The sequence below is a fragment of the Ambystoma mexicanum genome, chromosome 5q (assembly GCF_040938575.1).
Source record: "Ambystoma mexicanum isolate Mex_15411 chromosome 5q, UKY_AmexF1_1, whole genome shotgun sequence".
NCBI lineage: Eukaryota > Metazoa > Chordata > Amphibia > Caudata > Ambystomatidae > Ambystoma > Ambystoma mexicanum.
This window is the reverse complement of record NC_090933.1, coordinates 713,027,056-713,053,956: the sequence shown is the minus strand read 5'-3', so window position 1 is coordinate 713,053,956 and position 26,901 is coordinate 713,027,056. Positions and strand designations below refer to the sequence as shown.

Below are 26,901 nucleotides of genomic sequence, written 5' to 3'. Positions count from 1 at the left end.
CACACAGTTTCGGAGCACGCAAACTATGCTGTCTGCCAAAGGGCACAATAAAGTCTTCTTTTCTTGGGTGAAGTTGTAAGACAATTTACCAGTTCTCAAAAAGATAGGTGTTAAAAACCTCCAGACTTCCAATTAAAGCAAAATGAAATCTGTTTCAACGAGACAAAAAGGAAATGAGACTACGGTTGGAGCCAAAAAGGGGAAATGCATTCAACACTAATGCAGTATAACAGTTTGGGGTCCGTCAAGAGAATGCGGCAGGAAAATGAAGATATTGGGAATATACTAGAACATAGTGAGGCGATAAGTACTCGGCCACTGTCCCAAATACTGTCCCAAATATATCAATTTGAAAACAAATGGAAGTAAATTCGACATGAGAGTTACTGAAATTGGGCTGATTCTATAAACTTTCTGGAAACCACGTGTAAATTCCTTTCGATTCCATCTCAAACCAAACACAATATTTTGCATGTGGGTTTGGGCATCTTTCCGTTATGAAAGTATTTTTAGAAACAGATTAAATAGTTTAAGAAAAAGACTTTCCTTTTTATGATTTGTGCGATATTATTTTACTTCCGCTTATAAGTGAGATTCGAAATGAAAGGGAAAAAAAAGGACACAGAATCTGCCAAAACAGGTACTCCAAAAGTATATGATGGGTACCAGAGTGAATTGGGTGTATTCTGAATACTAAACGCACGCATCAAACCGACTTGGAATAGGCTCAATAACGCCACAGAGGAATGTGAACGCACTCCATGATATGTAATTAGTTAGTGACGCAATAGCATCTCGAGCTCGAATCATTGATAATGGGTTCATAGAGAGGGAAATAAATACACTGTCCACTGTGACAAAATGACTAAAGCTGGGCAAGAAGAAAAATACATTTGAAGTAGTGTGGAGAAGAGTTGAGCATGCTTTTTGGCACGACTAGAGGAACTAATGCATGGAGTTGACAGTAACCACATCAGAGTATGAATACGCAACCGTTATGAAATTCATTAAAGTCTCTGTCACTACCTAAGTTCCAATCATAGCCAAAAAATAAATGTATTTATCTAATTCTTGATATACGTTTAACCAATAAAATAACTCCTTACGGAAAGATCTAGCCTATCTGTGGTATTGGTATTGTACTATGTTGTAGCCAGTGCATCAAAAATACATTGGTTCCAAACGGAAAGCAATTTTTACTGCTACGCGTGTGCACAAAAAGATGTCTTAGTGTGATGTAATTTAAACTGTAAGTGACTTTGTGAATGGCCGCTCCAATATCAAGATTTTCATTTTCGCCTTCTCGTATACATGGTACATGATGTCAAGGTAAGATTCTTTTTCACACACATAGTAAATGTACGTCCCCAACCAGCACCTTGTAGTGTGTTGGCTGCAACGCATTGTATTACCCTCGTTGGTTTTTGTAGACAAAAATACCAAACTGAAGTCGGACCAGCTCTCTGGCTCAAATCAGGCGCAGAGTTTGCATTGGGTTTTCAACCTCTTATTGTTGCCATAACTGATTCAAAATATGAAAAGCATTGGCCAGCATTGCCAATTTGAATGAGCAATGTTAGGACAGTTTTTGGAAAGTGCAACTAAGGGCTTCATAAAACCATATCTCAGGTGGTACAAAACTCCACTGTTAGCAGCCAGCTCCACTCTGTACCACCTGAGAACATTTGGTAGCATAGACAGAGGAGCAGCTATTCAAGGTCAGTATAATCTATTGATACACACGCTTTTACACTATTGCTAAGCATAGAAATTGATAGTGTAACCAATGGTACTTTTTAGAAGTGTAGAATACAATTGTTAGGCAAGTAAGAACTCTTATGACTATTTTAGAAGTGCTCTAAAGTACTTCAAGGAAAGCATAACCTAGTTATACACGTTTAGAAAGACACAATGTATTTCAAGATAAGTAACCTAGCATACTTTTAAGCAGGGCATTCAGCAATTCAACTACAGGACTGTTTTAGAAATGCACAAGGCAGATCAGGGAAAGAAAAACTCATTGGTAGACTTTAAGAAGAACACAGTTATTCAAGGTAGGTAGAACCCATTGGTAAGCTTTTACACTCATTCAGTTAAGTAAAAACTTTTGTAACACTTTGTAACTTGTTCAATTTCAGAGATACAGTTACAACACAAACTCCTTTACAAGTAGGTACTTTTACACTTGTTATTTCTCAAGACAGAAGGCTTTTCTATTAGTCTTTCCTTATTCTAAAGCATGAGTGATCTCAGAGGCAGAAGAGCAACCCTAGCGGTCTAGGAACCAGTTGTAGGCAGGTCAGTACAGGGTTCAGGTACAGGAAAGTCAGAGTTCCAGAGGATATCTTGTTCAACAAGTATTAGCTTCAGAGTTAGTTTAAAGTGTTTGGGGACTTCACAGAAGGCTCCGTATATGCGTTCCAGCATTAGGCCTGGCGAATGGTATGGGCAAACTCCCAATCACACACATCACGTTTTCAGCCTCACAGGATTCACACAAGGCTTAAGGTAAGTATTACCCAAGCCAACACAGTACCATAGGAGGAAAGAAGTGCTACTGGGTGGATGCCTTCAGGATGCAGCAGCACAGGACCCGGTCCCTGGATTCTTGGTCAGACAGAAAAAGGGACACTGGATGGGAACCTGCAGCAGCAGTCGCCAGAGGAGGCTTCCAGCAAATGATTATTCATGGGTTCTTTCAGCTCTGTGGATTTGGCACCTTTTTACAAGAGCCAGATGAAGAGTGAATATTGCTGGTCTATGGAGGTCCAGCAGGAGTCCACCAAATTTATAGCAGGATTCAGATTTCGGAAGAGCATGCACTGCACTTAGGCTCGAGGTCCCCTGCTATTGGAGGTTTTCAGTCCAGCAAGGTCACAGCACATCAAGGGATGACTCGTTTTGCAGGTCTTCTCAAGTCTTGTGGATCTTACCAGCTTTTGGGCAGAAGTCATCACATTCGGGACCCGCCAGTTGCTTGGAAGGAAGGGTTACATCAGGATCCGTTTACACAGCAGGCTCTCTGGTTACTGGAAGTTGTTACAGCCATCTTTTCTTCATCTTCCTCTTCAGATTTGGTTCCAGTGGTTGACGTGTCTGCAGTCTCCAGGATCAGAGTATTTATCTGGAACTACAGTACAACATCTGCAAACTCTCCCTGCAGTTTACAGAGAGGGGCAGTCTGACTTTCCAATCAGTACAGCCATGCCCCCAGTGGGAACTGGTTCCTTTTAGGCAAGGTGAAAGGAACAAATGCAAAGGATTCCTGCCGAAGACAGAACTTCAACCAGGATATTTCTGCCTCTGACAGCAGAAGACCCAAGTAACAACAAGCAAATAAGAAATGGTGAAAAAAGAAGGAGTCCACCATGCTAGCAGAATGGTGCCCTCCTGTGCATTACTGAGGCTGATTTGACAGCCTGTGAGTAATAATGACTAAAAGTCATGAAAGTAGTTTCACTACCACTAACCATTCAAGTAAACTTGCAATTGTAATGCAAATGCTTACCAGGTAAGTACGAAAGGGGATTCACATCATGTGGGGTGTGCAGGCTCACTGAAATAAATGTAAAGAGGATTGAAATCCCACTTTACACCTTGAGAACAGTAGTTCATCCAAGTACATTAAAGAAAAATTAAAAGGAAGCCACTACATTTAAAATGCTGTGTTCTGCCATAGTACTTTACAGTCAGTCCAAAGTTTTAGGGAACTAAACTCCAATCACACGCGACGGAGAGACATACAAAGGTAACCCATAAAAAGAGTAAAAGACCAGGTGAGAGAGGAAAAAGATTCCCACTAACCTAGAAATAAGGGAAAAATAATCCAAAGTCAAGCAAAAAGTCATGGGGTTGACACAGGTCAGGAAGATTTACCACTGAAATGAAAATCTTACCTTACAAACAACAATAGTAAACTGTATTGCAGTCATTGCTGAAACATACTAATAATGAAGAACACATGCAGTAATTACTGAGGATCGTTTTGAGTTTGGCGGTCATTCAGGGGTAGATATATGGAATTACCACCAAAAGTGGTTACCGTTTCTGACACTTGCCTCTGCAATGACCGCAAGATAAAAGGTTGTGGCATGGTGGTGACTGTCCTCATATGACTCCATGGGTATTCTTTTGGAATTACCACGAAGAGTAATTCCACCACAAAGGTTCTGATGACATTTGAAATTTAACTGGATGATTTGTCGCCAGCTATTTCTTCACCGCCAAAACTCATAACACAGCGTATGGTACTGTGGCCGCAACGTGGCAGTAATGGAATTACTTGCCCTCACTATAACTCTGGCAGTAGCCGTGCCCTTATTAAGGGCACGGCTGCCGCCGGAGTTGTTTTTTTTGCGGCACCCGCAAATGGGCAATAACCAGGTCATGCCATTATGGCCGGCCTCCCGATCCCCATTCTGCCCCACAGGGCAGAATGGGGGTCGAGAGCATGGTTGCACCGGCACCATTTATAACGGTGCTGGTGCAATCATGAGTTCTGCTCGCGGGTGCCGGTATGCACGCCTGGTCAGACCAGGCATGCAGTCCGGCACCGGCGAGCAGAACTCTTAGTGTGGTTGAGAGGTAACATTGGCGCCGGTAGCACTACCGGCGCCGTTGTTGCCTTTCTGCCACACTCATAATGAGGCCCACTGCCACTTTACCACTGTTGTTAGCCGCACTGCCATACTCATAATGAGGCCCATTTCCACCTCTTTTTAGCTTTTAAGCAAAGTCAATGACATTACATCTCAATACTACTACATTTATCAGTTGCAGAATGATGAATGGTTGCATGAGCATGAAGAGTTTCAAAATTGCATCTGCAGGCTGCATACATATCTTGTTAACAAGCATTTACCTATTTATTTATGTATTTATTTATTTCATGTGTAAAGCACCCAAACCCTGATGCACCAGGGTGCTGTTACGAGACCAGTTACGTGAAGCATAATAACTTAAAGTGGCATTGAATAAAGTTACATGTACATGCAGATAAAAACAGTGCACGTTAGAGCATATATCATGGTTATTATGGCTTGTGTAATAGGAAATCTGTTTAGGTAAACAGCCAGGTTTTCAAGGCCTTACGGAAGGACCAGTGGGCGTTTTGTGCTATTAGTTCTGGGGGAGGGCATTCCAACCGCCTTAGCTCTTTACAGAGAGCCAGATTTAGATGATAGACAAAAATATCAGTTTACAAATTCACAAATGGTGTTTTGTGGTGAATGGATAAAAAATATATATAATAAAATCTTGGGTGGAGGGCCATAGACTATAATGTATGTGATATAACATCTGCAGCAATGTGTCTACTAATACGTTTTGAGACACGTTATGCCAGGTTTTCAATTAAGTACAGCCAATCAGGTAGAGCCAATACCAGGAATTAATAACTAGGGAAAATCTCCTTCACCGCAGTATTCTGATATAACTCTAGAGACCATTTGAACTGACAAATATTGATGGAACAACGTTGTGCACAATTCAACCTTCATTTTTTTTATCACGTGTATAGCGCTTGAGCTGAAACCTATAGACAAGCAAGTTAAAAAGTTAGAATGTTACTAGAAACAATATACTTTATTTTATATAAATGTGTATAGAGATAGATAATGGAAAGTTTTCATAGACTCAGATGCTTTATATTTTTAATATACAAATCTGAATGAAATGTTAGTAATTGATCTGTTGCATATCAGTTTTTGGATATAAACAAATGGATCTGATATCACTAACTGATTTAGGTACATTGTGGGCAGGCATCAAGACAGAAGGTGGATTATCGCAGTCACAGTCACCTGGACAGACAGGATTTCTCAGCTATGGTACAAGCTTCAGTACTCCTCCGCCAGGACAGGCACCTTACAGCTACCAAATGCAAGGTTGGTACTGACATGTGTAAAGTCACATCTTTGAATACCTATTACATTGTTATCCTCATTATATGGTTGTAAATTGGATGTAACAATGAAGCTAGTCCACTGATTGCAACAAGGTAGATCCTCACATCAAAGAACAATGCCCATTCCTGACAAGAACTATGTTTGTTTCCATCTTTTTCCTAGTCTCCTTGTTAATCCAACAAATAATTGTGTGTGTTGTAGTTTGTTACATTTATTCAGCCAAATAACTATAGTGGACTATGCAACAGAAACATTTCTTCACACAAAATATTCCCAGAAAACAATGTGCATATTTTCACCCATTCACCAATTCATTGTGTATATGGCAATAAGGCAAACTAGATATTGGTTCTCTCTAAAATACCCTAGGGTTAATTGTTCAAATCTTCCGGAGGTAATTAGGGCAATATTGTATTTTTTATTGCCTGTTAGGAATCTAAATAATATTTACACAATAAATATTATGTTTTGAAGTATATGATTTTTGATCCCTAGAGGAAATTCTGAAATCATAGAATTTGTAAAAGATTGATTCTACAAATAATACCTTAATATCATGAATGATATCAAATCTAAATTACAGAGATAGTTGTATGTATGACTTTCGATCTACCTATCTGTCTATATACCTATCTCTCTGTCTATCTAGGTAGTGTTGAGAACCTATTGTATATTGTAAAGTAAGGATTCATTTGTAACCTGATGGCCTTTATAAAATTAGGAAATAGTTCATGTAGTCTTCTTCTTTGAACCAATCTTAATGTTTTCATTCCAAATGCTTGAATATTTTATCTTTATCTAGTAAGTAACCTTAACTCTTTAAAAAAATATTTTTCTTGGCGTTAATCCCCTCTTTAGTAAATTGATTATTGGATGTGTCCTCTCTTGCCTCTCTTGAAACTACTTGTCTATTTCTCCATTGGTTCAGTTCCTCTCTTTCTGTCAATCCTACTCTGCATCTTGGGTACGACATATCTCTGCTCCTCGCCCCCTCTTTATTGGGTACCTCATAGCAGGATTTATCGTTCCTTTCTGTTTTCTCTTTATACTATACCTCTTTCGGCTCTCATCAGCTGATACAATCTGTCATGCCACTTCTACAGGGAAGAATTTCAGATTTTCTTCCTTCTTTTCTTCTTGTAATGGCATGCATCACTCCTCTGTTTCAAACTGTTGGTTTGCCATTCAGTCTTGGATGCCCTTTCAGCTCAATTCCTAGAAACCAAACTCCGTTTTTTTTCCTGCCACTGCTTTACCAAACCCTTTACCTCAACCATCCGTTTCTTTTCCTCCCTATTTGCTTTTTTTCTCTTCCTCAACCCTCAATCTTGGTGTTATTTATGACTAGGATTTCCATTTTTTCAGTTGAATCCGTTAAACCCTTGAGAAACAACATTTGGAGAAAAAGTGCCTCCTCTTTTTAAACCAAAAGATGCTGTTCCGCCCTCTTCCAGTTAGCGTGAGCATGGAAGGAAGGAAGTTGGGGAGGTAAAGAGATGGCTGGAGAGGGGACCTCTTATACAATAGATGGGCCCTACTCACCCCTCAGAATACCTGTATGCTTTCTCCAATTTCTTCATCTACTGTCCCCAGACATTTATCAAAAAGACTGCCTGTTCTGGGTGAAACGTGTTGTTATGTTCTGTGATGTCCATGCTGTCCATTGGAAATTAATAAAGAGGAAATGTAAACGTTGAAGGCGTCAAAGCCAATATATAATCAAAGGAGGAATCCTGTTGCAACAAGCTTATATATATATATATATATATATATATATATATATATATATATATGTATATATATATATATATATATATATGTATATATATATATATATATATATATATATATATATATATATATATATATATATATATATATATATATGGGAAATGACAAGAGGATGGCTGGAAAATGGCTACTAGAATGGGAGGAGAGAGAATATTTACGGGTTGAACATCCAGTAACCCCCACAATCTACTTTGTTCCCATGGTGCATTAAAAACTAAAGAAGCCCCCGGGGAGACTGATTATTTCAGCTATGAGACCACTCCTGGAAATAACATCTAGGTATGTAGACAAGTATCTGTTTGTATTTGTATCAACATTACCTTTGTATATTAGAGACACAATGGACTTTCTGATTAAAATACAAGAAATATCATGGAAAGGCATGCAAATAGTGGCAACACTAGATGTGGTCTCATTACACACCAGTATTAAACAAGGAAGGGGATTTGAAGCAGTGCATCAATTTCTGTTCATTAAATCTGCAAGCTATAGAGATCATTCAACAGTGGTAATTGAAATGCTAAAATTCAGCCTGGAACATAACATTTTATTATTTGATGGAAAATATTATACATAATCATGCAGTACTGACATGGAAATGATGTTTGTGGCCTCATATGCCAACTTGTACATGGGAGTATGGGAAAAAGAAATATGGTACACAGAAGGACTACAGAGATACACAGGAAAAAATATAGCTTTGGACTCGGTATATAAACAACCTATTTATAATATGGGACGGATCGGCTAAAGAGTGGTTTGAGTTTGTGTCAATAATTTATGAGAATATCAACAATATGAAGTTCACAGAAAATCATCATCAAGGAAACATTGTTTAGTTAGATTTAAATGTAAAAATTGTGAACAAAAGGATACAAAGTGAGATACATAGGAAAGATGTGAGCACAGACGCTGTATTACATGCAGAAAGTGGCCATCCCAAACCCCCGAAAAGAAGCATTACCTATGTAAAGTTCACTCGAATGAAGAGGAACTGCTCGGAAAAAGAAGAATATATAAAATCTTCCAGGGAAGCGGCTCATAGGTTCAAGGAGAGAAAATACTTGAAAAGAGTAACTGAAGAAGCAAATGAGAAGTCAAAAAACCTTAGAAGAGAAGATCTGTTAAGCATCAAAAACAAGGAACATGACAGAGAAAGGGAAGATAAAAAGGAAACACTGTGATTCATAAAGACATATAACCAACAATCCGGGGCTGTACCGAGAAGCCTTGACCAGCATTGAAGTGCTTAAACAAGATGAGGACATTGCAGACCACATTGAAACAAGGGCAATGATAACCTATAGGAAACCACTGTCAATAAGAAACGTGTTAGTCTCAAGCTTCATAACGTCCAAGAACAACAAGACAAATTGGCTATCCGCAAATAAACCAGGATTCTCAAGATGCCAAAAGTGTAAGGTATGCAGCAACCGAGAACAAAGAAAACTATAAAGATCAAAGAACATCTAACATATAGTAGCACACACATAGTTTATGTTATCATGTGTAAATGTGGGAAATGGTACTTAGGGAGCACAAAATATACAGCTAAACTGAAAATATTAGAACACCTTAGAGCAATTGAAAACAAAGACTTCTCGGTCCCCCTTCTGAAACATTTTGAGGAAGTACATGGGAGCTGGGTGGAAACATTACAATATTTCACTATCCGCCAGATATTGCATCATCAAAGATAGGGTGACAGAGAATTACAACTAAGACAAAAGGAATCGAGGTGTATTGTGGATATGGATACCAAAGTGCTGAGAGGCCATATTCTGGATGAAGAATTGTTTATATTGATAGGCAATACATAGGTCGAAATACAAAATAAGAAGCTAAGGAGAGACAGTACATAGATCTCAGGAACAACTATACAAATGTGATAAACTCTGACTAAGAAAAAATAAAAAAGCATACACATTTTATTTTTAATAGTATAACTGTGTGAAAGTTATGTTAACTTCGATCTCCTCCCAAAAAAATCCAGGACCACTGCAAAGCTCTACCTCCTCATCCTGAGCCTAAGCAAACCAAAACAACCTCTGCCTCAATCAACTCAATCAACTATACTAAACCCGTCTTCACCTTCAACAACATTACTGGGGACATATGTCCTCCAAAGCTCATTAAGGACTGCGGAGATCATTTCGCACTGCTCCTGAAGGCCTTCATCAATGCATCCTTCAGAACAGGCATTATCCCGGACAGCCTCAAAGAGGCGTGGGTTCGCCCCCTTCTTAAAAAAAACTACTCTCGCCCCTCTTCAACCAAATAATTACCGGCCAATAACCATGGTACCATTCATACTTAAGATACTTGATAAAGCCGCTCATAGCCAGATCCAACACTTACTGGAAAACCACTCTCTCCTAGGGACTAGGCAATCTGTTTTCCGTAAAGGACACGGCACCGAAACAGCCTTGGTGGATCTAAAGAATCAGATCACCAAAATCATGGATAAAGGCAAGTCAACCCTTCTGTTACTGCTAGACCTCTCGGCCACCTTCAATCTGGTTGACCACAGGACCCTCACATCTCACCTTAAACACTCAGCTAACTTTTCTAAAGAAGCAGCCCTCTGGATCACCTCCTTCCTTGAAGGCAGAGCAATGAAGGTTTTCTCTAACATAGCCAATGTCACCCCTACCACCATCCACTGCGGAGTCCCACAGGGCTCTTGCACAGCACCTAATCTATACAACTTGTTTACGAAGCCCCTCTTCGACAAGCTTGACTCACTTGGTATCGCATACACAAATTACGCAGATGATACGCAAGTACTCCTACCTCTCTCTGGCTCTTACCACAAGGATGCCGAGGCTCTTCACTCAATTTATTCCACGATCCAGGCTTGGATGACAATCAAGGGGGACAAGACAGAAATAATCATACTAGGCCAAAAAAATACTCTAGCCAAATTGGATAAACTGTACGGCAACTTTACCATTGACAACACTATTATCCCTGTGTCCACTTCTGTCAAGACCTTGGGTGTCTATCTAGACTCCACTCTGTCCATGACCAGACAGGTTAGCGCTATCACATCCTCACCAGCACACACCACCAAACTCATAAACGCCATAAAACCCTACCTATCCAAACCCAATTGCCTAGCGATAGCTAGAACAACTATTGGAGCAAAAGTAGACTATTCCAATGCCTTACTAGCAGGTACATCCGAAAAAAACTTAAACAGACCACAAGTCACACAGAACAATGCACTTTGTGCAGCATTAAGCATCCCTAAAAGGGAGCACATTTCTCAGGCCAGACAATCAGTTCAATGGCTCCCAGCCAAAGAGCAAATCACCCTCAAGATACTCACCCTTACACACAAATGCCTCTCTCTCTCTGCACCATCCTACCTATCAGAGACAATCACCAAATCCTCTTCTACCTGACCCACTAGGTCACAACATACTAGCCAACTACACGTCCCACGAATTAACAGGGATAAAGCTCGTGGCCTAGGCTTCCCATACATTGCTGCCAAATCCTGGAACAAACTGCCCACAGACATCAGATCAGAAAACTCTTTCCTTGCATTCTGAAGAAAACTCAAAACCTCACTATCTGCTCCTTAAAATGCGAATGTCTCTTATGCCAACTCTCAACTGTTATTTATGCCAACTGTCACGTTAAGCTGTGTGTAACTCTGCAAACTGTAAATTTACATCTGTCCGTAACTAAGATTTGTCTGTAACAAGCGCCACGATGCCCCCGGGCAGATGCATGCTCTACAAATTTTAATAAATAATAATGACAGAATGTTTAGCACCATGGGAGAGATATGATACATTCACCAGGCAGCCATGAGAGATACATATAGAACATTGACGCACTAGCACTTTAATTATGCTCAGGAAGTGAGAAATATGCATAAAACTAATGTTTACAAATTGCGTAATTTATGCAAATTAATATTATACTCAGAGGTATCATCATGAATTAAGAATTTTGTTTATCAATTGCGAAATTTGCACCACAGTAATGTTTACAAATTTCAGAATTTGCACAGTGGAGTATTTGGGCATACACTTATGAACCAGCACATATTTAATACCTAACAATGGGAGAAGTGACATATATCACGCACTTTATGGTGGAACCAAGACAGACACTATTCATTATATTGAACTGTGGACAGAAGAGGTTATACAAAACAATAAGCACTGTTCTGGTAATATGTAATAAAACATGTAAAAACATGTAATTGATTGACAAATGAGGAAGGTTTATAACGTTAATGTTTACAAATTGTGGAATTTGCACGTTTAAGTATTTTACTTATGTCAAAACTGGGTAAAGTGTTTATTGCAAAACCTGCATCAAACCAATGCTTACAACATTGTGGAATTTGCACAGTCGAGTACTGGGTTACATCCTTATGATTGAGCACAATATGAATTATCAACAATGTGGGAAGTGACATGCACTATGCACCTTATGGAGGAAGGATGGAAAGCGCTATTCACTTTATTTATTCAGTCATTCTGTGTACTTTCAACAATGAGGGAAGTGACATGGACCATGCACGCCATGAGGCAGCATGAAAAGCATCATGCACCTCATGCACCCAGGGCTAAAAGAAGCTATTAAGATCGTGCACATAATGTTAAAAGATGGCTGCCATGATGGTCAGTGTAATGAATATGTAACACTAGAGGTGGTGAACCAAACAAGGGACTAACAAAGCTTATATTTATGGCAAAGAAACACAGTGAAATGGTTGACTCAGATGAAGCCTGTGAGAGGGTGAAACATGTTAGATATTCCGTTCTTCTAAATGCTTTCAAACATCAAATGGTGAATTAAAGAAGCTTTGACAACTCCATGTGTCCTGTGTCACTGCTGCAACCCTGCTGTAAGATTTGCCATAAGGAATGCAGTCCTGTGGAGTGGGGAGACCCAGAAGTTCGAGAATATATATATAATTCTGGCGAACTCTATCACCATACAGGACAAAATCACATGCGAAACTGAATTTGTAGTATACGTACTGGCATGTGCATACCAGAAATGGTACATCGGCAGCACCAAATGCAAGTTGAAGATACGTATCCAAGAGCATGTAAGGACCATTCTACACCAAGATCCGAATTACCCAATGGTCAAACATTTTAGCAACCATCACAAAAGCAACATAGATAGTTTTAACTTTTTTGGCATACATACAATAGACAAGTATTTGAGAGGAGGTGACAGAGAGAAGAAACTCAGCCAAAAAGAAACCTGTTACATCCTAGACTTTGAGAGTAAATCTCCAAGTGGTCACAACACTGATGAGGAACTATACCCGTTTTTGGGATGACGGTCTATTAACTATATTGTGCTAACCTTGCTTTACCATTCCTAGAATTCGTGCTTGTACATGCAGACATATATTGCATAGTTTTTGCCTTATAACATAGGACCATGATAACAAATGGATCTCCGGGTTGTATTTTAGAACTATGATAGATTTAGATCCCTATCTGTGTCTGTCCTTAATTAGAATTTTTCAGTTTTATGGTTCCTCACTTCTTCATACCTGAATTTATATGGGGCAGCAAATGTTGCTTCTGTTTGTACATTGTTCATATTTTGAACCTTTTATAATGTTTTTACACTAACACCATTTAAATGGCTTTTGATTTGTGAGGTATGTGATGAATAGTGGGAGGATTTTAACCATCGGGATCTCATACATGAGAGAGAGATCAGCTTGTATTTTATAGTGTGAAAACGACCTCTTTATAAACACCCAGTGCAATCTAAATGATATACATGACGATCCAGCATCAAAAGCGGAGTTTTGGCTTTAAAATATGTACTTAACAATATGATTATCAAAGCATTTACACTTTAAAAAATAGATTTGTATCTGTTTCTAGCACCTTCAAATTTGCTGCTAGCACTATGCACTTTAGATTCATCATTAAGTACTGTATATTTAAAGATCTGCTGTTATATAATATGTATTTCAAACTTTGCTGCTATCACAATTGCACTTTACAATTGCTGGCACCTTGATGTATGTTATATGCTAAGTACTAGGCATCTGGAGATCTATGGGTTAGCACTACGCACTTTAAGATCTGCAGCTAGTACTTTGCACTTTAGACATATTATTAAGGAAATGTGCATTTCAAGGTCTGTTTTAAGCACTATGCCCTTTTAGATTTGTTGCTAATACTCCACAATTTAAAAACTGCTGGCATTTTGAGGAATGCTATGGTTTTAGGACCATGCACTTGGAGATCTATGGTTGAGCATTTTTCACTTTAAGATCTACTGCTAGCACTACACCCTCTAAACTTGCTGGTATTCGGAATAACTACAGCCCATAGCGAAGACCAGGGACTAGATATGGAGTGATCAGACATCTCACCCATATTTGGGTTGAAATGTCAGGCTCGCACATGGAGACATTATAAAAAACTGTAAAAATTGAAAAATATTGCTTTCTATGTTATTTAAAACTACTAAGTATGCTCCCTGATATTGTTTGCACTATGCATTTTATGCCTCTGGATAAAGGTTCCTAATAACGGAATCTGAGATCCATGCAAGCCAGCTCACCGCTCTGCAAATACATGCCAAATACGACAGAGGGCTTCTGATGTCTAGCTTCTAACAATTAGACAAAATATATATGTCATTGATTTGTTAAATGCAGCTCAAAACGTGTTACTCTTACTATTAGTTGTGGGCAGTTAAACAGAGGTAAAACTGTTTTACAGTGTTTTACATTATTTTTGACATGTTCAAAGATGGCTGACACCATTATGCACAGACCTATGGACTAGCCGTCCTTCTTTGTTTATTCACATGTCACATGGGGTATTTTAAACCACAACAATGTTGGGGTCATTGGTTGTGAACAAGCGGTTATGAGACCGCAAAACGCGTAAACTCTACCTATTATGCGCCAGACTCTTTGGGAGAACCACAATGTGCGTGGTTTTTTACTTGTATCTGCCATGAAAATATGCAACATTATTACATAAAGAAGATGATGATTTATCTGGTTTCCTGAACACTTCTTGGACTGGGGAGTGCTCCTCGAATTACTGTTTAGATAACAGCCGAATGGACATACATATATATATGTATATATATTTGCAAAGTTTGGTGAGGATTCGTCCAGGGGGAGCGAAGTTATAAACTGCCCAAAAAGTGCTCTTCCTATGGAAACACCAACTTAACCATAACTACGGCAGTGGCCCTGTAGTTATGGTTAAGCGTCTCAACCCGTAGGAGGCACTTATCGGGTAGATTATAACTTCGCCCACCCTGGACCAATCCTCACAAAACTTTGCAAAAAAAGTATATTGCCCCGTCGATCCAGTGAAGTGGTGAGGTTTCATCAAGGGGGGGGGGCATAGTTATAGGGGGGTCCCAAAATGTGTGGTTTTTGCCATAGATTTAATGGAAAAATATTTTTCTCATGCCTACAGCCCAAACCGCTGGATGGATTTTCACCAGATTTGCGGCAGGAGCGGCGGCTTGGTCCATAAAGCGTGCTTTTGTAAATTTGGTGTACATCCGTCCAGTAGTTTTTTTTAAATTGCCAAAAAGTAGGTAGAACCAAATTAGTGATATCTGGATTTGGTTGGCGAACTCACTTCCCTGTTCGGTCCACGAACGGACCTTGAATTGGCCCTGGAGCTGACATGAGGTCCGCGGACATCGGACGCGCATGCCGATTGATCATTAAAAAACACAAGGTGGTCATATTTTTGGAAGCGCTCCGCCATGCTGGATTTGGGACAGGAGCCATTGTCTGTGAACATCGCCGTAAAAACATATAAAAATTTTTTATGGGATATGGCCATAAAAAAATAAACAGGTGTTTTCTTCTCCGATGTCTGCGAACAGTTGGGACAGTCCTGTGATGTTCGCGAACATATTAGATGTTCAGGTGCATCTATGCTTATTTGTGCATTACAGGGATGGTGAAAAGCAGTTTTTGGATGGTTTATAACTTGGACGCCACTTAGTGAAACTTCATGAAACTTTGAAATTTCATACTAGACCTGATTGTGAATGGTCTTGGAAAGTGTGGTGCTGTTTTGTCAAGAAGGAGCAAAATTAGAGGTGGGGGGATCCCAAAATATTGTAAGAGTTTATACATGTAGTGCCATTTGATGAATTTGCACAAAAGTTTGCAAAACAATTTTAGATCTAGGTATAAATGTTTTGGCAAAGTTCGGTGGAATTTTGTCAAGAGGAGGCTAAATTAACAACATTTTTAGATGGCTTATAATTTTGTAGGCAAACGTTTTCAGAAAGATTAGAGACCCAACCTTGAACGTTTGTGCACAGTCTGAATGGATTTTGTCAAGTGGGGATAAGTTATAGGACTATTGTATGTATGTACATTTTGACACTTTTGAAAAAATAAAACACATGCGGATTTCCAGCAAATTCATGTAAGGAGCATTGGCAAGATCCTGGTAGCATGGTTTTGCAAATGTGTCTGTGTTTTCTGTCAAGTGTCATAATGTAGGTACCAGAAATAGTGATATACCTTTGGTGACTAAGGCGTGTGGCCATGGACAGTGGCCAGATTGTCCGGGTCATGGCATACGGTCATGACTCAGACAATCTGGCTACTGGTCATGACCACGAGCGACGGCCAATGGGGAAAAAGTGGCCATTTCCACCAGGGACCGGCTATGTAGTAAAGTTCTTTGAAATTGGGATAGATTTGAAAGGGATTTTTTTTTTACTTGTGGTAATATGGTTATACGGTTCTCTCTTTGCATTCTGCAGGCAGCCAAGGAAAGGGAGGAGGGGCTCTGTACAGAGCTCTGCCTTCCCTTTCCATGGTGGCCATCTTGGAAAAGGATTTTCCTTCCTACAGCGGGACACCACGTGTGTCCCGGTGTAGGAAGAAAAAATCCTGTCATGTTTAGTTATGGTTAATCAACTGTAATAAAAAAAACATAGAAAACATTGAAAGAACTTTCAAGTTGCCATGCAAACAAATTCACCAGCTGTGGTTACTAATGCATACCATAACTCTGCCACTCCTAATCACAACTCATATTGCCACACATGACATGCATGCCAACAGTTCCCATAGAACATAAAGAAGAGAAACAGCTAAAGATGAACAGTAGTACCCCAGTGTGTTTATGTTGAGTTGTACTTTTGCATTCACCACTTAAAAGAGACACACAAATGGCTGCACTGTGTCACACACAACTACAGTGTTTACTATGAGATTTGGCCATCCACGTCATGTGCGACAGTTACGACTTGCGCATGAGATGGAGGATGACTTCATGCAAAGTAAACAGTTAATGGTTAACGGTTTAAGGGTCAAAACAAAAACAAACCTCCGATGGACTACGGATATAATTTTCTAAAGAGCAATTTTTCATAACGACGTATGATGTCAGGAAAAGTGGCCCTAAACAGTGTTTTAGAAAGCATAACGAGTAAATTATTTCATCTAGATTTATTGTGCTGCAACTATAGTGTCCCTTCAATTAAACATCTTTTGTGAATTTATATAGATGTTTCTATAGTGGATTACCGATAAGCATACTTATCGATATTTTACTTGGATAATATTGTTTTATACTCTAACATTTACCATGAGAAAATGTTTAAATATGTCTCACAGCTCTAGCTATACTTTCAGTGTCCTAAAAACGCAGTTTTGTTGTCTAACATTTGCTGCCTGATTCATGGAATTATTTGCGTGAAAAAGGCAGATTTGCACGCCTTTCTGCCCGAAAATCCCCATACTCCAAACTGGGATTTTCGGGCAGAAAGGCACTCAAATCTGCATTTTTCACGCAAATAATTCCATGAATCAGGGTGTTAGTGTTTGTCTCTGTGTGTTTCCAGTTGTACATTAGCAGGTTTACCACAGCAGATGAAAATCAGAGAAGTCATAAGTGTGTTTTTTAGCGTTTGGAATGCATTGATCCAGTGGCTTGATCTTGTTTGCCTTTGAACTGTTGCTGGTAAATGGTGTTGGCGTTTTAGTTACCAACAGTCCATTCCCCTTGGTGAAGTCCCTCTGGTTGGGCTGCTTCCCTGCTGCTTCGAAATACAGGGAAAGAGGTCAAATGTGTGAAGGTCAAAGATCAAGTCTCACCGCTCGGATTAGCAATGAAGTTATTCTCAGAGCATTACTTTTTTACTTTTGTTTGTTGATATCACTTAATTTCATAAAGCCTATTTTGGAGAAACGTGTGCAAAAGTATCATACTATGTCTTTTACCTACTGCCAGCTTCGATAGCTCATCATGGTTTCACTCTGATATAACTGTATTCTATGATTGTCATTCAGTAAAAGCAGAACTCACCCAGAAAAAATACCATCTGAAGGAGTCCTGCAATTACATAACTTTGTGGGACCTCAATGGCATTGGCGTTTATGAGCTATAGCATGTATATTTAAAAATTGGTGACAAGGCAGGCGCTCTGTTGCCAGTCAAGTTTTCCTGCATTAGCTTCTCCTGCAAACGCACATTTTCATGACTCCATCAATGTTCAGGGAGGCTGTGTTTCTTTGCTTTTTCAGGCGTGTCTTCATTTCCTTTTCAGGTGTGGCAAGTTAATTGACTCTAAGGATTCTGGTACTTGTATTTTTCATACTTAATTTTTCTTGCAGGTGGCTGGAAACAACTCCCTCCATAGCGCAAATCTTCCCCTTGATGGGGTGAGGGGGAAAGCCATGGTTGTGGCTCTCCATTGTAAGGCATGATGGCCCTGCTGCTGCTGCCTTTTGAGCCCGGGACTCCTGGAACAATGTCCCTACACAGTTAATACAATGAGTACCGGGTAATGGTTTCACCTCCTATTCACAATCTTTTTGCGAAGGCAACATATAAAAATTCAAACTTTGGCCTGCTATGCCCGCATCTGAATCAATATATCTCCCTGAGTGCATGGCAGCAACCCATGCCCTAGGCCCGTGCGAGGTGAGGAGTCAAGCCTGCACAAGAGAATGGATGGCAACATTCTTTAAGTTAGACTTACTAGAGATCGATATGTTGCACCTGCATCACGAGATCCAACAGGCCCATCCTGCTATACAACCTAAGAACTTGGATTGGGTCATATCTTTTCAGATTCATTCCTTTGGAAAGAATCTCTGCATTGTTTCAGCCGAATTAGTCCCTTTGGCATTGGCTTTCTCTCAAATTTCTTAGTCTGGGCGAAACCCTGCTTGCCCATGTTTTCCTCTAGCAGCTTATTTCCTAGCCGCTTGAGATGCCCCAGTTTATACTCCTCTATTTAGGAGGGCATATTCTCAATATCTCCTTTACTACTTGTGGGATAATGTCCTCCTACCCCAATTTACGCTCAAATGTAATTCTGTAGTATGAATGCAAGGATCTTAATGTTCCCTTTAACCTTCCTTGATATCCTTGTGTGTTTTCACTGTCTCCTCTAAACATGAGCAACTCACTCACTTTCTGTGGTGACTTCATCATTTTGACTGCTTGTTTTTGGTGGTCAGAGGCATACGTGGAAACCTCCAGGTTGTTCTTATAATGGCGTGTCTGTAGTGCTGGAGAAATAGAGCTATCTGGAGTGACTGTGCACCATCACAAATGGTGGGAGGGGGTGTCCCAGCAAGCACAGGAATGTTAACTATATAAATGTCTTCAATCATGAGAGTTATGAGATGGATTCAATCATGAAAAGGGTGGGTAGGTCTTAAAGAACAGCCCTTAGTTTGAGTTAGTTGGCTGTGCCAGGTCTCGGCCAGAACTGAGGTCAACCCCTATGTTCTTGTGCTCTCAGTTCATCTCAATCTGCCTCTGTCAGTGTCACTGCCTTGCTCTTCTGCCCACTCAGCATCTCACTACACAGGAGGGCTCTCAAGCAGGAAAAAGAGGATTGGCATGCCACTGTGGGGAAACACCCTCACTGAGGTTGGATTCCTGGGTATCCCTCGATGTCCTTGTTGTGATCCATTAGGATTGCAGGATTTCTTAAACAGGCAAGACAATTTCATTGTAACAGATATGACCACAAGATGTGTGGGCCACAGTAGCACAGCACTTTGATGTGGGTGCAAGCCTTATGTCAAAGTAGGAAATGGCACAATTTAATTGTCAGCAAAGGGCAGGAGGATTCGACAGACCTGGATAAATGAAATGGTTACTGGTGGATGTCAAAGTGATCCACGTGCCGGCCCTACTGGAAAAAGTCCCCTTTGTCAGGAATAAATTGTAAAATAGTTCATACAATATTTCGGGTGAATTGAAATGGAAAGATAAAACATCTGAGTTAGGGGAAGAGGTGTCCAGACCTTAACTCCAATATTATTTTGCTTATCATCTACACACTGTTGCAGTCACACTTAATTGCTCCTTGCTGAGTTCTGTCTCCACCCCTACTTTGTGGCAAATTGGAAAGAAAAGAGCTGCCAATCATCATAGTAAGGTATACATGTTAGACATGTGACACACTCGCAATGATTCTGAAGTCCGACAAATCTGTGCTGATTCTTTATGAGTCAGATGTGGAAGTGGTGACCCGGCTTGGCTCTGTGTGGAAAGAGCAGGCCTGCACAATTGGCAACCAGGTAGCGAGGCATGGCAAGCTCCACACTCCATGCTCCAACCAGCCCTCCCGAATGAGCGGAAGTATGTGGAAGCTTCTGCTGCTGGCAGAGACAAATCGTACCATTGTGTACTCTTTGTTTGCTTGACATTCTTGGATGTCAACTGGAAGGTGTCATTTTGCTCCACCAAACCTGCCAATGCACATGACCTACAATGCACCACCACCCCTCTCATGCCCTGAATTGAAGGACGAGGAGCTAAATCACACCACACGGAAACACGATGAAAGATGAAATGCCAACTTCCTAGTGGTGGGATTCAAACTAAATGTGCATTGGGTCGCCCCAGCACGGACCTGCTTGTAATCCGAGGTTAACATGTTAAGATAAACAATGGAACTGGATGTACTTTGTTAAAATGCATTTGGAAAAGTGTCCTTTACTGCACGGTTTCATGTAGTGTTCTGGGCAGCAAAACAGTGACAGACAACTGGAATGGGTTTGCAAAGTGTTCTTAAACAAGGCAGTAAAAAGCAAGAGGGAAAATCTTCAGTTTTAAACAGTCCATCTGGCTGTCATCGACTTCAAGGCTCCCCTCGCCCCCTTGAGAGTTAGACTGACGTTTGCAATGAATATTGTTCCCTGGTGATAGGCGCAGCCCATGGCTAAGAGGCTCATCAAGGGAAGCAAATGGACCCGTGTGTAGCAAATCTACAATTAATCAATGTGTTGTGTTTAGTGCTTCGTACAGGAGGAGCCAGATACTAAGTGCTAAACAATTACAGCTGACTTAACCGAGACCCGGGGAAATAAGCGCCGAGCTCACCGAGAGATCACACACAATGTCAGTGGCTTTTGGGACCGAAGCCCAGAAATAGTTCACTCCAGTTGCAAAGCCGCAGGCAAAAGGCAAGTGCCGGCCCCCTCCTCCCCCTCAGCCCCAAGCCAAGTGACCCTCTCCCTCACCGGGCAGCCCTTCGCCTCGGAGAGAATTGCCCAGCTGAGAGGAAAGGGGCTTTAAATGTACTCTGCTAGGGGGCAGGGCAGACTAGCCCCTGCAGGTACCAGCATTCTTTGCACGCTGGTCAAGATTCCTCATAAATCCTTGCTCATTCCTCACTCGACCTTTGACCCGGAGCTGTTTATTTTCAGGTTTGCTATTAGTTCGCCATTTGTTACATTTATGAAACGAGGGGACTAGTTTACTCTTCACACAAAGAAGAAAGTTAGAATTTGCCGGGCCTGGAGGCAGGGAATGGGGGGGGTGGGGGCTGGGGGCTCTAAGATTTTATGTATGCCTTTTTGCTCATTTCACAAGCACAGATGGACGTGACAAATAAAGGTCTTTTCGCCCTTAACACCAAATGCCAAAGGTAGCCCACACAGGAGCACATAAGAAAAGTGTTTCAGCTTTGCTCTGAGAACCGCTGGGAGCAGGGGGGTGGAGGGAGGTTGAGCTGCAAAGTGAAGAGGAATGTTTGTGGTCTGTGAGTTTCCTTTCTTCTTTCACTTTTCTGCTCATATAAAACATTTCATAAAACATTTTAACAAAAGTGGGCCTTAACCTGGCTGCAAAATGCCCTTCCGTGCAAGCGGTGTGCATGCCTGAATATTTCACGATGACTTTTATTTGGTACTTTTAGGTACTTTTAGTAAAATCCTGATCACAAGTGACGCAAACTGCATGTAAAAGGGCCGAAAAGAAGCAGCGTAGACGTGCAGGCATTTGAGGGAAGATATAGATGTCAGACATGTCTAAATATATAGAGGACAACATTGCCATCATCCCGCGTTTAAGTACTCCCAGTTTGAACCGATATGGGATGACGTTATTTGACCAGGATCACAGAATGCGGTCAAGTGGAAAAGTCGAGATTAAAGGACAACTAGATCCACAATAGGCATCTCAGACAGCTATGCTTTCATCTAATGCTACATTTGGTTTTTACACAGCCTGAAGCCCTATTGGCATCCAAGGACTCAAAAACACTAATGCCTTGGGTCCCTGCAGCACTAGCCAGCTCCCTGCCACCGTTTTGCAGATCGGGCTGTAGAGAGATTGGTGGAAAATTGTACCACCATGGGTGAGATTATCTAACATTTGCACCAGATGTAACAATTGGGTGAATGCATTTAGTGCACATTTTGCTACTCGTTAAATGGATCGAACAGGTGTTGCCCCACAGTTACTCTATTTTTCTAATGTGAATGTTGGGAATTTGTGGCAAAAACCTTTTATGTACTTGTCACGCAGTGAGCATAGTTCACAAATCTTAATTGTTTCCCCAGTACAAGCATCTTTATGGAAACCGGATTGGGGCTAAGGAAGTTTGCTCCGTTCTGTTATACACAAACTGAAACACAAAACTGGTTCAATTGCTCAATATGTTCCACTAATGCAAACGTTTGACAATCTGGCCTTCGATGAAGTGGCAAAGGACTGAAAAGTCACAAGCGAAAGAGGGATAGTCATCTTCAGTAGATATTATCAAGGATAATTGTTATGTTAGTCTTGGAGATCACGTCTAGCATGAACAGGTAATACTCACTTTGAACGCTTTCTTTTTCAGTTTCGGGTATTAGGTGGCATTTTATCCCCACCTATTAGCAAAATGGGATGCATTGGAGTACAGATGGGATGTGAGGAGGGACACAGTTTGTGAGGGTTGCTTGTATTTTTAGCCACCCTCTTGCCACACATGGCCATGCTATGGTCATTCTCATCCACTACCTGCCACTACCCACCCAAAACACACCACCATGGGATCTCTTTAAGCTAGCTCTATCAGACTGCGAGATTCAGCCTTTTTCTATTCATGACATGCCAGTGTTATTTCTAAGCAATCTTTTGAGTGTTAATTGGATAATTACCATTGTAAATGTGCTTCTGGTGCAACAAAAATGTCCTAACAAAGTGTGCCTTCAGCCAATTGATTTATCAAACAATATGCTTGTACTTGCATCTGTTCCTTGAATTGAATTCCTGTCAGGTATTTTCACAGGCAACAGTTTTTGCGTGTGTATATGTATTAGATCGGCATTTGCCAGACAGTGACATAATATTCCCAGGTACTCTCGCCATTTATCGACATGTTGCCATGATATGACCAGAGCCAGACAGTACCCTTATGCCAGTGACTGACAAAGGCCTATTCCACGCCTATAAAACATGCCAAAAGTGTTGGATTGCCAATGTATGTCTGAAATTACTTGAGCCTAGGAGTTGACAGTTGAGTCCCATTACCAACAAAACTAAACTGCTTTTTCAGAAGCTCATATGGAAAGAAGGTTTCACACACAGTCTATTTGCGAGTTACCCGGTCTGTTGATGCAGGAAAACTGGACAAGGCTCCACATGTCCTTTGTTTCCCTAGTACTGGTGGACATTTGTTTGGAACCAGCTGCAGAGTTTATACAATTTGGTGTGGAGTTGTAAAAGAAACACGTGATGTTAGGCATTCCTGCAAGTCAGAACACATTTTTGTTGCAAATACATAAACGTAAAACAATGTGTTTTCACTCTCTCCAGAATATGTTGCCACTCGTGGCCTGGGAATATAATTGTCTTGTCTTCTCTCCTTGAAATGTTAAAAATCTGAGCTCAGGGAGATGCCTTCTTCAGTCTGAAAATAATGTATGCGATTTTCATTCAATTTATGGCGGCCTTGTTGAGAAGTGTTTTTGTCCCTAAAGGAACATGTGAGGTATGCTCCCTTGGGAAGGTACCTGCACTGATAAATTCCTATCCTGACTTGCTGGGGTTAGAAGTTCGTGTCATTGACAAATCTACATTGTAGACAACACTGAAGAATAGGGGAAGGTGTGACAGGGGGGAAGAGTAATTAGGTTTGGGTCAAAGGCCCATAGGTCACGATAGCCTATTCAAATGCCCAAGGCAAAACAAGAGTATTCGGATTTTTTTATCCCGTGGTTTTACGCGCATTTATTAAAATATATCAAGTTCTGGGAGACTTAAAACAAAACTCTTTTATTGAACGATATGCAATGTTTACAAACATTGGAAGTGCGATAAACAAGTCAAACTTGTATAGATTCAATAAAGCACTATTTGTAGATGCGATTGTTGCGTATTGTCTTCACTTTTGAGGAAAGGAGGCAGAAAGAGAATGTAATAACTATTGTTTACTGCCACGATGAAAGCCACCTTACACCCGTGCAATGCCACAGCAGTGGAACCTGACATGTTACACTGCTGCCTTTCGGCCATTTAAACGAGACACCATCGCCCTAGCTATTCCTCCATTACCACCCTTCTGATTACTACTAGTAAATAGTAGTACTGCCAATAACACTAGTGACAGTACACGTACTATTGTCCATACTATGATTAGTAACAGTAATGCCACTGGAAATGCAATAGTACTTTACTAGTGCAAACAGAAACATTGGCATTGATAGTGCTATGACTTATATTTACAGCCATCCAAATAGTGATGCTACTAACAATATTAATGCTAGTAGTAACAATACTCGTAGTAACAGTATATCAAGTATGAATTGCATCAGTAGCAGTAATAGTATATATACAATTACTGAGAATCGTGAGAATAGTGATCATTTTTGCTCTATATTGAATTTTAGCAGTAGTGACGTTAGTTATGTTGCTATTTATAGCAGCACCAATTAATAAGTGTTACAAGTGCTAGCCGTGGTACATAAAGTACACATACGCACACATAAACAAACACAGCGATAAGATGTTTGTCACTTCCCGCACTCTCTGAATTTCATGGCTTTTGTTGCAATACATTGGATCACCTTAACTCTATTAATGAAAGATTTCTCACTGAATTTCAAGTTTTTGTTGTGCTACGTTTTCTCCAGGGCAAACTCACATGGCTTCCTTTTAGCATCAATTATTATGAAAGACTGAGGATCACATCTCACAACCGAGTAATTAACCAGATTCCACTGGCCATGGACTTTGCTCATTGCTAGTAGCCACCTCCCTCGGTGGTGTCCACAGTCCATCTTGCAACAATAAGGCAAATAAAATGGCGTCCAGTGCTCTACTGCCATTAACCATATGACCCTGCCCGTAGTCAGTCGGCCAATACTCCTGCTGAGACCCCCTCACATAACTGTGGCCCATAAACCCTATATAGTAACTTACCAAATCCCAGTGACCAAGTCTTTCAGCCATGGCCACTGGACATGGCCTTTAGCCGAGTCCACTGTCCACTATGCAAAAAGTAACCAAAAGGAGCATGGGCCACTAACAGGAGCATGTGCCACTGGCCATGGCCTTTTACCATAGCCAACACCCATGGCCTTTGACCGTGTCCACTGGCCCCTATTGAACAAAATAGGGTAAGAAACCATGGTCATGACCAGAGGGCTGACCCTACAACCAATTCCCATTTCCCCCTAAGTATTCAATTACCAGATCCCACCAGCCATGGGCACAGTCCCTGTTGCACCAACACTACGTAAAGTGCATGGACCACTGACCATTGGCCCATGCTCCCATTTGCTCCCCCTCCCTTCATTTCTATTGTAGTTTCCCTGAGCAATGTCTTCAATAACATACCCTGGTCACTTGGATGCAGTCTTGTATTACTGCGGTGATCACTCCCAATAATTCTTCCCAAATTCTTCTTGTGGTTTTAGTGCTACTATGCATTTCTCTATTGGAAAATGAATGGAGGTGGGCCGGCAAACAGCTTCTTATTGCCACATTGGAAGGGTACATGGCGGATAATTTATTGGGAAAATTTCATCCAAATCTGTGCAGCTAGTTAAGAGTCAAAAGTTGTTAGCAATGGAATTTTAGGAAACGTCAATGTCAAAAAGTTTTTGTTCAAACTATAGGGCAGCAAACTTTGCCCTATAAAATATATATATATATATTCAGTGAAAAAACGGTGTTAAATGGACGTTATGGTTACAAGTAAAACCGAAACCCCACACAAATTCACCAGTTATGGTAAGCTAAGCAACCCTAACTCGTTACACTGCTGTGCACTGCTAAAACTTACACCCAGGACATCAAAGATGACATCACACATTTAATTGATGACATCACATATCTAGGCCACTTGTTTTTGGTCACTGACATAGCCAGGACAGGTGTTTTTGTTCACTGGCAGTCAGAATATGAGAATTAAAAAAGGTGCTATAGACCTAGACGTTTACCTTGTCATATGTTCTTAAAGCACTTTCCTTAGGATTTAGTTTCAGCTCATACACAGGGCAATAAGCAGGCCTCAAACACACAATTAATTTGTATACAAGAAGATGAACATTAATGTTATTTTTTGGTGATGTTTCTTTCTTCCTTATTTTAGTTTCCCTGTATGTGCCTCTGATTTGTATGTGTTGTGGGTCTTCATATGTATAGTTTGTACTAACACAAGTGTGTAGTAAGGATTGAATTGTTAGCTATTTATACCATGTTTAATATTACTCAAAACTTTAATAAGGTAGCATTCATTATTTTGCTATTCAAAATTACCAGATAAAAAAATATTGTACTTCTATGGTGCATGCTGCAGCTATTGCTATGTGTATGTATGATGAGGTTCCTATATTAGCAAACAACGCTCCAATATAATGTGTTGTTTAGATGAGTATATTCTTTAACCACTTAAGTGCCAAGGACGAGTATGCTAGTCCTTTTTGCGTAAACTTGCATAATAGCCTGGCATACATTCAGTA

General features: G+C 40.5%; 1 protein-coding gene across 13 annotated transcripts in view; it reads left to right on the top strand.

The window, feature by feature from the left end:
* EYA1 (EYA transcriptional coactivator and phosphatase 1) overlaps positions 1–26,901 on the top strand; it is a 395,631-nt gene that overhangs the window by 101,983 nt on the left and 266,747 nt on the right. For 9 of the 13 annotated variants that reach the window (XM_069621198.1, XM_069621199.1, XM_069621197.1 and 6 more), the window contains one exon: positions 5,748–5,885. In XM_069621198.1, coding sequence (XP_069477299.1) covers positions 5,748–5,885 — 138 coding nt within the window. The remainder of the gene's footprint in view (positions 1–5,747; positions 5,886–26,901) is intronic. The other 4 variants (XM_069621196.1, XM_069621194.1, XM_069621195.1 and 1 more) reach the window with 1 other exon arrangement.